We start from the raw sequence: 12,597 nt of genomic DNA, 5'->3' as shown, positions 1-12,597 counted from the left end.
TAAGCTGCTACTATTAATAAGAGCAAATGAGATTTTAATTTTTATGAATTTTTACAAGAGTTTAAGAATTGTGTTATTTTCTAAAGGAATTTAAATGAATAGAATAATCCCTTTAATTGAATTGACTTCAGATGCCATTTTATGTTTCTGGTCTTGTCTTTTTGAGATCCTTGGATAAAAGGTGTTCAGTTCAATTCAGTCACTCAGTCGTGTCCGACTCTTTGTGACCCCATGAATTGCAGCACGCCAGGCCTCCCTGTCCATCACCAACACCCAGAGGTCACACTCAGACTCACGTCCATCGAGTCAGTGATGCCATTCAGCCATCTCATCCTCTGTCGGCCCCTTCTCCTCCTGCTCCCAATCCCTCCCAGCATCAGAGTCTTTTCCAATGAGTCAACTCTTCACATGAGGTGGCCTAAGTACTGGAGTTTCAGCTTCAGCATCATTCCCTCCAAAGAAATCCCAGGGCTGATCTCCTTCAGCATGGACTGGTTGGATCTCCTTGCAGTCCAAGGGACTCTCAAGAGTCTTCTCCAACACCACACACAATGTATATTTGAGTTTTCTGATATACTGGCCTTCTGACGTTATGTACTAGACTGCTAATAAAACTTCTATTTTGATAAAAGCATTTTAGATACAAAAATAGTAGTATTGTAGGTTCACCAATATTTTGATAGGATCCTTTATTCTCCATAATTCCATGAAACTCTTGAATAGACATTTTGAGAATTTACATTGAGATAGCCTGCTGTTAATCTAAGAATTTGGAAATTAATCAGATTCATATCCCGTTGTTAGAAACGTTAAAAAACCCTTTAGATGTTATTCAGAATCTTCTGGTCCATAGTCAGATGCATTATCCATTACGCCACCAGTCCCATACTTAGATGATATTCAGTGTAAATTAACAATTTTTTGGCATTCCCAAACGATTCATAGAATTACTAATAATAATTTCATTTGACACTGTCAGCATATTCCCTGGTGTCTCAGACAGTGAAGAATCTGCCTGCAATACAGGAGACCTGTGCTGGATCCCTGAGTCCGTCCAGAAGATCCCCTGGAGAAGGAAACAGCAGCCCACTCCAGTATTCTTCCCTAGAGAATCCCATGGCTAGAGCGTCGCAAAGAGTTAGACGGGGACACACACACACACATGTATTAGAACCCACTCGAAATCCAGAGAGGGTGTTTCTTATGTAGAGAAGACTTAAAGTCCTGTGTATTTGAACTGATTTTTTTATTTTAAGCTTTAACATTACATGGCCATTTTATTGGGGGCAAGATCCTAAAATCAGTATTTTGTTTTTGTAGAGCATGGTAGAATCAATTAAACACTGCATTGTGTTGCTGCAGATCGCTAAAGTAAGTAAATTTTATTTTTGATTATTTTCATTTAATGGGATTTAAATGTAATGGCATTTTTCTCTAGTAACCAAAATACTCAGTTCTGAAATATAGTACCTTTCTAAAGTAAATTTAAGTTCTATTTTGGGGTTCCTGTTACTGTTGAAAAACTATTGTGTTTGGATGTTACTTGCTAACCTGTGCCTGTTTTTGATGAAGTCATTTGTGATGGTGGCTGGGAAGGAAGGGAGCACATTTGAATGACTCACCCTTTCCATTATCACTGCTTGAAACACAGACATATTTTGCAAAATCTTTCACAAAAAAGATTTTCTTAGGAAAAAAGGAATTGAATTTTAGCAGAGTTATTTTGTTCATCCATAATGAAGAGTATAATGGAGATAAAATTGTTTTCTTACACATTTTTTCTAGTACTGAATTACATTAATAAACTGCTATTCTTTATTCATAGAGTAAATATTTTTGGCTATTGTGATTGATTAACAAGTTCGTGGATATTGCCTGCTTTTCTAAAAAAATTTGGTGTATTCAACCTAAAAATGTACTTGATTGCATATTTTGAGAAATAAAAATTTTAGTATTTGAAAATAAGTATTAAAAAATACACTTTTTTTTTACCATTGACTGCACCTCTGTATTTCTAGCCAGTGGCTAAAAGCAGGTGGGCAGTAAATTCAGCAACCAGGTTTGGAAATGTTTAATTATTTGGTCTGTTTTACGTATTCAGTTGTATATACTTGTTTGCCTAATAACACTATTTTCCTAGCATCGTTAATGACACAATAGTATAGGAAAATGCATTTCTGCTTAGATGGTATGGCTATTAAGCTTGTAAGTGTAGGGATGAGGGGAAGTATTTTCTTTTGAGGCTATTAAAGTGTCGAAACTTAAGGACTCGTGTTCATTTTCTAGGTATTTTTGATGACTATGCCTGATTTTCTATATATGTTTCTAAATTTCCCATCTGTTTTTGTTGATCAGAATGTATTCTAAAGGGAAAATAGGGTTGGAGGCATAAGGGGGGTAAGGTTTTTATTTTGTGTTTTCTTTATTGTGAAATTACATGCGTGGGTTAGGGCACCTACAATTACCCAAAAGCTTATATACAGATAACCAGTAAAAAACGTTAAGCTCAGTTTGAGTAGATAGGTATTTTAGGGAATGTCTTCTCTAGAAAATTGAGGGAGAACTGATAGTGTTTAGACTATTGGATCATCTCTGCAAATCATGGAATTCTCCAGGGGAGAATACTGGAGTAGGTTGCCCTTCCCTTCTCCAGGGTATCTTCCTGACCCGGGGATCAAACCTGGGTCTTCTTCATTGCCGGCAGATTCTTTACAGTCTGAGGCACCAGGGAAGCCCATTCAGTACTTTTTGTAAAACAGAGCAGCCTAGCCTCTTTCACCATTTAGCTACCCAAGAACATTTTTGATGCTCTATCTTTTGAATAAGTTACAATTCAAATTAGAAAAACTTTAGTCTAGAAATTTGTACAATTAAGTCAGTACTTGCTACCTGTTTGTTTTAGCCCAGCTTAATGGACCTGTATTTCAGTTTAGAATGGATAACATGGATCAAGTAAATGGAGTTTGGCTTTTTAATTTTTCCCAGAAAGAATTTCACTGTTCAAGCTTTTTATGTACAGATATATCCCTCAAATTATTTATGTACTCTATGTGAACTCTGTATTTTTAAACAATTTAAGTGTAAATCAGGCCATGTCACTTGCCTGCTCAAATCCTCTTAATGGTTTCCCACTTCCCTGGAATGGAATCTAAATGACTTACCATAACTTAATGGCGTACCAGTCCATTCTGAAGATCAGTCCTGGGATTTCTTTGGAGGGAATGATGCTAAAGCTGAAACTCTAGTACTTTGGCCACCTCATGTGAAGAGTTGACTCATTGGAAAAGACTCTGATGCTGGGAGGGATAGGGGGCAGGAAGAGAAGGGGACAACAGAGGATGAGATGGCTGGATGGCATCACTGACTCGATGGATGTGAGTCTGAGTGAACTCAAGAAGTTGGTGATGGACAGGGAGGCCTGGCGTGCTGCAATTCATGGGGTCGCAAAGAGTCGGACATGACTGAGTGACTGAATTGAACTGAATGGCGTTTGAGCCATCACTACTCCCTCACTTCATCTTGCTTGATTACACTGTTCTAACAACATTGGCCTGTTTTCTTTTTCTCAGGCCAAGCATTTTCTGCTTCAGGGATTTGTATTTGCTTTCCCCTCTGCCTAGAAGGCATTTCTTCCAGACTTTGGGATTTACTCCCTTACTTTTTTTCAAATTTCCACCCTCATGAACTCTCTTTGGAGAGACCTTACTGACCACTCTATCTAAAATAATCTTACCCTCCCATTAGTTTCCTTTTTCTTCTTGGCCTTGCATCATTAGCCAGATTTACATGGTATCTTGTTTATTGTCCGTCTGCACCTGACTATAATCTCCTTGAATACTTTGTCTTATCTACTACTTGTATTAGAATGCTTGCACTGCCATAACAAAAACGCCACAGACTGGGTGACTTCAACAGTAGAAATATATTTTCTTCAGTTTTGAAGGCTAGAAGTCCAAGATCAAGGTTCCTATGGATATAGTTTCTGGCGAGGTCTCTTCCTGGTTTGTAGGCAGCCACCTTCTCACTATGTCCTTACATGACCTTCCCTTGGTGTGTGCACACTGAAAGTGAGCATGAATGAGAACGCTCATGTCTCTTCTTAAGAGGACACTTAATGGATTGGGACCCCATCCTTAAGACCTTATTTAACGTTAATTTACTTCCCTTACTCCAAATACAGCCCCACTGGGGTTAGGGCTTCATTGTTTGAATTAGGGGATGATGCATAGGCATTTACTCCATAACAGCGATGTATCCTCAGTGTCTAGAACATTGCCTGCCACGTAGCAGGGTAATTGAGAATTTTGAATGCATTTTTTTAAAATACATAATTTGTAATAGTTCATGGTTTAGTATTTCCACTATATGTATGATTTTTTAGTTAGCCATGTGACTCATCCTTGTAAATTAGGCTAATCAGTCAATCTATGATTAAGATACTAGTTTTTAACTAATAATGAGAGGCAGCATTACATTATATATAAGAGCATGGACTTCAGAGCCAGACTGTCTGAGTTTGCATCTTTGCTCCACCATTTGAGCAAGTATATTTACCCTCTTTGCTTTGGTTTTCTCCTATATAAAATGGGATAATAATAGTATCTGTACTGTTACTGGTAGTGTGAAACTTAAATGAATTAGTGTTTGTAGTGCTCTTAGTGCCATTGCCTTCTCCGGTACTGAGCATTAATTAGTCCTAAATAATTGGTAAGTTTGAAAAAAAAAAACCTCTCTAGGAGGGCATAAATTTTAAAGCCACCAAATGGCATGTTGGTATAATTTTGAGAACTGATGGGAATATAAATTGTTATAGTTACTTTGGGGGATTATTCTGCCCTGGTGGGTTAATAAAATTTTGGAATCAGCTACTCTGGAAAAGATACTTTCATCTGAGACTCCAAATAGACATGGCCAAAAAAAGAATATAGATAATTTGATACCTTCCTTGTTTGGGGTTGATTTAGTAATGCAGAGGTTGGGTTTTAATCTTCTTCCAGTTTTCTGAGTCTTTCCTTTTAATTCTCATTCCCTAAAGCTTCCCACCTGCCTGAATGATTAGTGCATTGATTCCCAAACTTTGCTGCACGTTAGAACCACCAGGGGGGCCTTTAACACTTCTGATGCATGTCCCATTCCCAGACATTCTTGTAGTTGCTGCGGTGTGTCAATCTAGGCACTTTATTTTGCAGCTCCCAGCTTGATTCTAATGTGTAGCAAAGTTTGGGCATTCCTTGGTTATTGTGATTTTCAGGTAAGTTGTGTTAGCTTATATAACTTCATTCTTCCTTTGAACCGTAGGTAGAGACAGCAGTGTTCCATTCATGGGGAACTGCAGAGGAAGTAAGGAGTGAGGGAAGGGAGCAGCGTGAAGATAATCTGGGAGACCCCTACAGCAGAGGGCTTGACCAGTTCATCAAGATTAGGTGATATGACCAGAAGTCACAACTCACACAAGCAAGGGAAATTAATAATGTATTTTACTTAACCCATTATATCCAAAATAATATCATTTCAACATGTAATCAATATAAAAATTCGTTCACTAATGAAATATTTCATTTTCCCTCTCCTCCTCCCTTGGCACTAAGTCATTACTATCCTGGGTATGTTTTATACTTTGAACTAGCCACATTCAGCTGCTGAATAGCTACATGTGACTAGTGGCTTCCAGACTGGACTTCACAACTCTAGATTATAATTTTAGAACTGAGTTGTCTGACCATGTCGTGTGCTGTGTGCTCAGTGATGTCTGACGCTGCAACCTCGTGGACTGTAGCCTGCCAGGCTCCTCTGTCCATGGAATTTTCCAGACAAGAATACTGGAGTGGGTTGCCATTTCGTACTCTAGGGGATCTTCCCAACCCAGGGATCAAACCTACGTCTCTTGCATCTCCTGCATTGGCAGACATTCTTTACCACTGTGCCACCTAGATACTTTTAAAGTAGATGTATCTTTAAGTTATCCTTGGATCCCAGATTCTTTCCGTAGAATATTTTTCTGTGTAGACTTTTTCTTTAGATCTCAGCATTCATTAATTTATCAGACTTTTTTTTAATGAGATTTTCTTGTTGTTCAGTCGCTCAGTCGTGTCTGACTCTTTGCGACCCCATGGACTGCAGTATGTCAGGCTTTCCTATCCTTCTGCATCTCCCTGAGTTTGGTCAACCCATGTCCATTGAGTTGGTGATGCCATCCAACCATCTTCTGTCGTCCACTTCTCCTCCTGCCCTCAGTCTTTCCCAGCATCAGGGTCTTTTCCAGTGAGTCAGTTCTTCACATCAGGTGGCCAAAGTATTGGAGTTTCAGCTTCAGCATCAGTCCTTCCAATGAACACCCAGGACTGATCTCCTTTAGGATGGACTGGTTGGATCTCCTTGCAGTGCAAGAGACTCTCGAGTCTTCTCCAACACCACAGTTCAAAAGCATGAATTCTTCAGCACTCAGCCTTCTTTATGGTCCGATCTCACATGCATCATAAAATTCGCTCATTTAAAGTTTATGCTTTAATGTTTTTTGGTATGTTTACAAAGTTTTACAGCCATCACTATAATCTAATTTTAGTCCATCTTTATCACCACCCCCCAACAAAGAAACACCAGACCTATGAAGAGTTCAATCCCTATACCTCTTTCCCTCACTCACCCTTGCTCCTGCCTCTCCTCTAATTCCTGGCAACTACTAATCTATTTTCTGTCTTAAACTTGCCTATGGGGCTTCCCAGGTGGTACAGTGGTAGAGAATGCACCTGCCAATTCAGGAGAGGTAGGTTTGACCTCCTGGTTGGGAACATCTCCTGCAGTAGGATATAGCAACCCATTCCATTACTTTTGCCTAGAAAATTCCATGGACAGAGGAGCCTGGCAGGCTACCATCCATCGGGTCACAGAGTCAAACATGACTTGAGTACACATGCCACAGCACAGACTTGCCTATTCTGGACATTTTATATATTTAGGATCATATACTATCTGGTATTTTGTGACAGGCTTCTTTTACTTAGTATAATGTTTTCAAGGTTGATATATGTTGTAGCATGAATCAGGACCGAATTCCTTTTTATTGTTGAATAATATTCTTTTGAATGATATACTGCATTTTGTTTATGATATACAACAGTTGGCTTGTTTTCAGTTTTTGACCATTATCAATAATGCCTCTCTGAACATTTGTGTATGATGTTTTTTTGTGGATGCTTATTTTCATTTCTATTAAGTACATACCTAGGAGTGGAGTTACTGGCTTAGGGTAACTCTCTAACTTTTTGAGAAAATGCTAGACTACTTTTCAAAACAGCCATACCATTTTATATTCTATTCATAATGCATAAAGGTTCTATTTGCCCCACGTCCTCACCACCATTTGTGATTGTCTTTTTGATTGTAGCCATTCTAGTGGTGTCTCACAGTGATTTTCATTTGCACTTCTGGAAAAGTGTTCACATTCTTTGCACATTTTTTTAGATGGATATTTTAATCTTATTATTTAGTTGTAAGGGTGATTTTATGTCTTCTGGATACAACTTATCAGATATATGACTTAGAAATTTTTCTTCAAGTCTGTGGGTTGTCCTTTTACTTTCTTTATAGTGTCCTGAGAAGCATGCAAATTTTAAATTTGATGAAATCCAATTTATCAGTCTTCTGTTGCTTTTGGCTTTGGTGATTTTTCTAAGAAATCATTGCCTAAGCCTCAGTTACAAAGATTTATTCCTGTTTTCTTTTGAGTCTTATAGTTTTAGCTCTTACATTTAAGTCAATGTATAATCTACTTTGAGTTAATCTTTGTGGTGCGAGGTATGGATCCAAGTTTTTTTTTTTTTGAATGTGGATATCCAGTTGTCCTAGTCCCATTTGTTGAATGTCATCAAACTGAATTGAAAATTTTCTTTCATCTCCATAGCATATTTATTTTTTATTTTATGGAATAAGCACATGTATAGGCTCATAATTAAGAGAGCTTTCATTAGACTCCATTTCCTTATCAGAAAGATGGGAATATATTTCATGGATTTTGTTGGTAGGCATGGTTTTAAAATACTGGAATCTATAATTATGGTCAAAAGTCTTCCCAGATTATGTTGTGCTGGTGTTTTTGTTATGACCAGATTTCCAGATCTCAGTCATGTTGGTTTGTTTAAAGAAGAGATTATCCATTGTACTAAGCAATGAGGGATGTATAATCTGATAAACATATTTATAATCTAAGTGGGAAATAGCATTAGATCCTTTCTTTGTTTAATTAACATAATTCACATTGATTTCAATTGAATCTTTGGTTCAGTAGTACTTGAAATTGAGCTTTAGCTGACCCTGATAAAAGGCAACTTGTGGTTTACATACAAAACAAGAACAATAAAATTTTTAAAAAGAAAGGTAGGGTGGGGGTGGGAATGAGTGTTGTAAACCCTTTAAAATAATAGAACAAAATTCCTTAAGTTCATGATGGGAATGGATTGGCAGTAAGGCGTTTAATAGTCTGTAGGTTCTTCTAGATTTGACTCTGCCTTGAAAGATAAAGCACAACAGTAACAAAAATAGTAAACCCTGCCTTAAAATACCCTGTAGATAGCATTTATTATTGAGAACACTTTGAGGGAAAAATTGTCAGATATTTAAGTTTATTTTTTTCTTCTAGTTTTATTGAGATACAGGAGACTGTACTGTTTAAGTTATGGGTGTGATTGACTTTACTATTAATACATCATAAAAGTTTATCACAGTCTGTTTAGTGAGCATCCATTATGTCATTTAGATACAAAATCAAAGAAATAGAAAAAAAATTTTGTGTGATAAGAACTCTTAAGGTTACTTTCTTAGCCACTTTCATATATAACATACAGCAGTGTTAGTTATATGTAGCATGTTGTACATTACATTCCTAGTACTTATTTATCTTAAAACTGGATATTTCAGTTTATTTAAGTTACACCAGAAGTAAAAGTGGTGGTTTTCTTAGATAATATGATGTACTGTATCAATAACGTGTTGCTATATAACAAACCTGTGTAATCGGCCTTAAAATAACAGTCATTTATTTTGCTCACAAATCTCGGATAATTTGGGTAGGCCTCATGACTTGTTTCTGTTTCACACAGTGCCTGTTGTTGGCCTAATTGCAGGGATAGGGGGAGGTACCAAAGGATGCCCTTTCAAGATGACTCACTCACGTGCTTGGGAAATTGAGCTGCAGCCGAGGTTCTCCTCCACATAGTTCTTTTTTGGCCTTTTTCACGGTGTGGTGATTGGGTTTCAAGAAAACAAGGCATTTCTGTGACCTGGTCTCAGAAGTCGTAGTCGCTTCTTTTATGTTTATTGGTAGAGACAATCACAAAGTTTTGAGGATGGGGCCATAAACTCTACCTCTTGTTGGGGCCATTTTTGGACATTTTAATCTACCCCGTGTTTCTTTCCACTTTATTGCCGCTTACATGTATTTCGGAGAAAATTCTTTAGAAAAAATCAATTTAATGTTTAGAAGTTAGTAGAAAACTAAAAGTAAAATAAAATATCGTCTGAGCAAGAAACTTTAAAATTTTCCTTTCTCTATAGTTCTCAAGATTTTATTTTCAACTGCCTCTATTAAGAATTACTGAAACTTTGGGTATTGTAAATATATATTTAATTTACTTGTGCAAATCCCAGCATGAATTATGCACTTATCAACATGCTTTTATTCTCAAGGATATGCAAAGAAGGTATGCATTGTGTTGGCAGGTTTTACGGTCACCCCTGGCTTTGGCGATGTGCTTGGAGGGCACAGCATGTAGCTGTCCTCACAGATACGGTTTATTACAGCAGAGGAGCCAAAGCAAAATCAGCAAAGGAAGAAGGCACATGGGGCCAAATTCAGAGGAAACTAGGCCCAGACTTCCAGAGTCTTCTCCCAGTGCGATCCTACAAGGTGTGCTTAATTCCTCCAGCAACAAATTGTGACAACACATGTGAAATGTCTGCCAGGGAAGCTTATTAGAGACTCGGCGCCCGAAGTTTTTACTGGGGTCTTGTCCTGTAAGCACTCTCTACCTTGCACTTAGCAAAATTCCAGAGTCCCAAAAGGAAAGCAGGTGTTCAGTATAAATCAACCATTTGGGTTGCTTAAGCAGTTCAGGCACAGTAAGGTACCCTCCTAAAATCCAAGTTCCCAGACACCAGCCAAAGGCCAACTTTGTAGGCAGGCTTTTCTAAGGATAGCTATTTCAGGCCTGCTGTGTTAATGCTTTTTTAAAAAAATTATCCCCTAATCTTTAAATTGTTCTTGATTAACCCTTCAGTGTTGTAGATTCTGAGTAAACTCCATAGTTAAAGGGTTAAACATAAATGAGATATAACTTGGCTGTTAACTTTAAAACCAAAACCAAATATCAATTTCTGTTAAAACTTGAAAGCTTCCTGATAGTATGGAGTTGAAACATTAACAGTTTTAAGCTAAATATATTGTCTGTGTATTAGTAATAGATGGATTATAGTTACTGGAACAAATATGTTCAATAACTTTCCACCAACTTCTTCTTAAGTACATCCTTGGAGAGGAGAGACGAGTCTTAAGGAGCATGAGTTCTGGAACTAAACTATATGTCTTGGAGTCTTGGCTTCTCACACTTTCTCAGTTTTCTCATCTATCCAGGGGGGATAATAATAGTACCTACTTGATAGAGTTGTAGGTGGAATAGGTAAATTAATATACACACATATCTTGCTTTGTTGCATTTTGCAGATGCTACCTTTTACAAATTGAAGGTTTGTGGCAGCCTTGTGTCGAGCAAGTCTATTGGCGTCATTTTTGCAGCAGCATTTACTCACTTTGTGGTCTGTCACATTTTGGTAATTCTCACAGTATTTCAGACTTTTTCATTATTACTATATTTGTTATGGCGATCTGTGATCAGTGGTCTTCGATATTACTACTGCAGCTCACTGAAGGCTCAGATGATGGTTAGCATTTTTTAGCAATAAAGTATTTAAAATTAAGGTATGGACATTGTTTTTTTAAGACATAATGCTGCTGCACACTTGACAAGCTACCAGGATAGTGTAAATAAAACTTTAATGTGCACTGGGAAACCAAAAACTTTGTGTGAGTTGCTTTATTGTGATATTTGTTTTATTGTGGTGGACTGGAATATCTCTGAGGTCTATGGCTGTATGCAAAATATCTGCCAGGTAGTATGTGTTAACCCCTGTATCATCATTCTGTGGTTATATTAATTATGATTTCTGAGACAAAAATCAGACCATCTATTTATAAGAATATAATTTGGGGGCTGGTAGCCAGAATATGGGAAGTTGTGTCTATCCTAAGTTTTTAAAGATATATGATTGTCATATCTTTACAGTACAGTAAGAGATTGGGGGTGTGGAGAGTCAGAATAATTTGCTATAAAGTTAAACTCGGAAGTATTTAGGACCTTTAATCCTCAATTAATGTGTCTCCTTTAATCATTGGTACCAATGTGACTGCACAGTTCAATAGGATATTTCTACAAATAATTAAATGCCTGTATAGAAAAATAATTCCCATGTTCTTGGTTAGAATTCTGTTTGGCTAGGAATGGACAAGTGAAATTATATTAGTGGAAACAGATAAGTAGTTTTCTAACATTGTTGCTTACACAGTAAAATAAGCTTTCTTACTAGGGAAGAGAGTACACAAGGCGTTAACTTAAAGAATGAAGTTAATATTTTTAACATTTCTCCTTAAGGACCAGTATATTGCGGAGAATCACGCAGATGGAATTATAGTAAGTTTAATCTAATCTTTACTCCGCTTTACTTCTGCAGAGCATTAATAACCAGTTATGTCAGGAGAAGCCTGAATTTCCACTTATTTTTCAACACAAATCCCTCTTTTTACCCACTCACTGCTCTCTATTGTTGACTCTTGCAATTTTCCTTGAGCTCTTACAGTTGGCCGCCTTTCGGCAATCATTCGGAGGGGAAATTTAGATCTTAAAATTAAGTGTTGGTTCTTATTGAATCACCTTGCATGTGTTAACTTGACGGGTAAATCATGGTGTAAAAATGTGGCTTTTATGACTAAATACTGCATAACTCACAATGCTACATTTCTTGGCAAACTGTTGCTAATGAAAGTAGGGGGCACAGTACTGAAACATCTTAATCTAATTATATGTTTTCCTTTTTAGATTTTGTGTATTGTGTTAGCTGTCACTGCCACTGTGGTGTATACTGCTTTTTTGTAGCAGCAGGTTGCAATGTGAATTTTTTCACATATAGCCATTTTCTCTTCTTTCTTCCCCTTGGTTTTTTACTCTTCCTTATATTCAGCTTGCCCACCATAAAGAAAATTTTATTGGAAATAAAAGTTAGAGTTTGAAGGTTTGCAGTTTAAGCTTCCCTAATTTTATGATACATGTGTGACTTGTGTTCACACTGTATTTTTGAAGCATGAGGCAATCTCTTTTTTTAGTCTTGAGGCTTTACAAATGCCAGAGGTCTGCAAACTCATTTTGTAAATATTCAAAAGCATCTTATGATTATACTTGAAAGGATGAGTATGTTATCTTTTTATTTGCTTTAAAATGAACACCAAGTTAGATGTCTGTGTTGTTTACATATTTCTTGAGAAAACAGAGATAA

The 12,597-nt window shown here is 37.1% G+C and overlaps 1 protein-coding gene across 4 annotated transcripts in view; it reads left to right on the top strand.

Annotated features, from left to right (window-relative positions):
- The window catches only part of OSBPL9 (oxysterol binding protein like 9), a 170,976-nt gene that overhangs the window by 131,642 nt on the left and 26,737 nt on the right, over positions 1-12,597 (top strand). For 2 of the 4 annotated variants that reach the window (XM_068966060.1, XM_068966057.1), the window contains 2 exons: positions 1,321-1,371; positions 11,700-11,738. In XM_068966060.1, coding sequence (XP_068822161.1) covers positions 1,321-1,371; positions 11,700-11,738 — 90 coding nt within the window. The remainder of the gene's footprint in view (positions 1-1,320; positions 1,372-11,699; positions 11,739-12,597) is intronic. The other 2 variants (XM_068966059.1, XM_068966058.1) reach the window with 1 other exon arrangement.

This window comes from Capricornis sumatraensis, chromosome 2 (assembly GCF_032405125.1).
Source record: "Capricornis sumatraensis isolate serow.1 chromosome 2, serow.2, whole genome shotgun sequence".
In the NCBI taxonomy this organism is placed as follows: domain Eukaryota; kingdom Metazoa; phylum Chordata; class Mammalia; order Artiodactyla; family Bovidae; genus Capricornis; species Capricornis sumatraensis.
The sequence above is the reverse complement of the archived record's forward strand: the minus strand, read 5'-3'. Positions and strand labels throughout refer to the sequence as shown.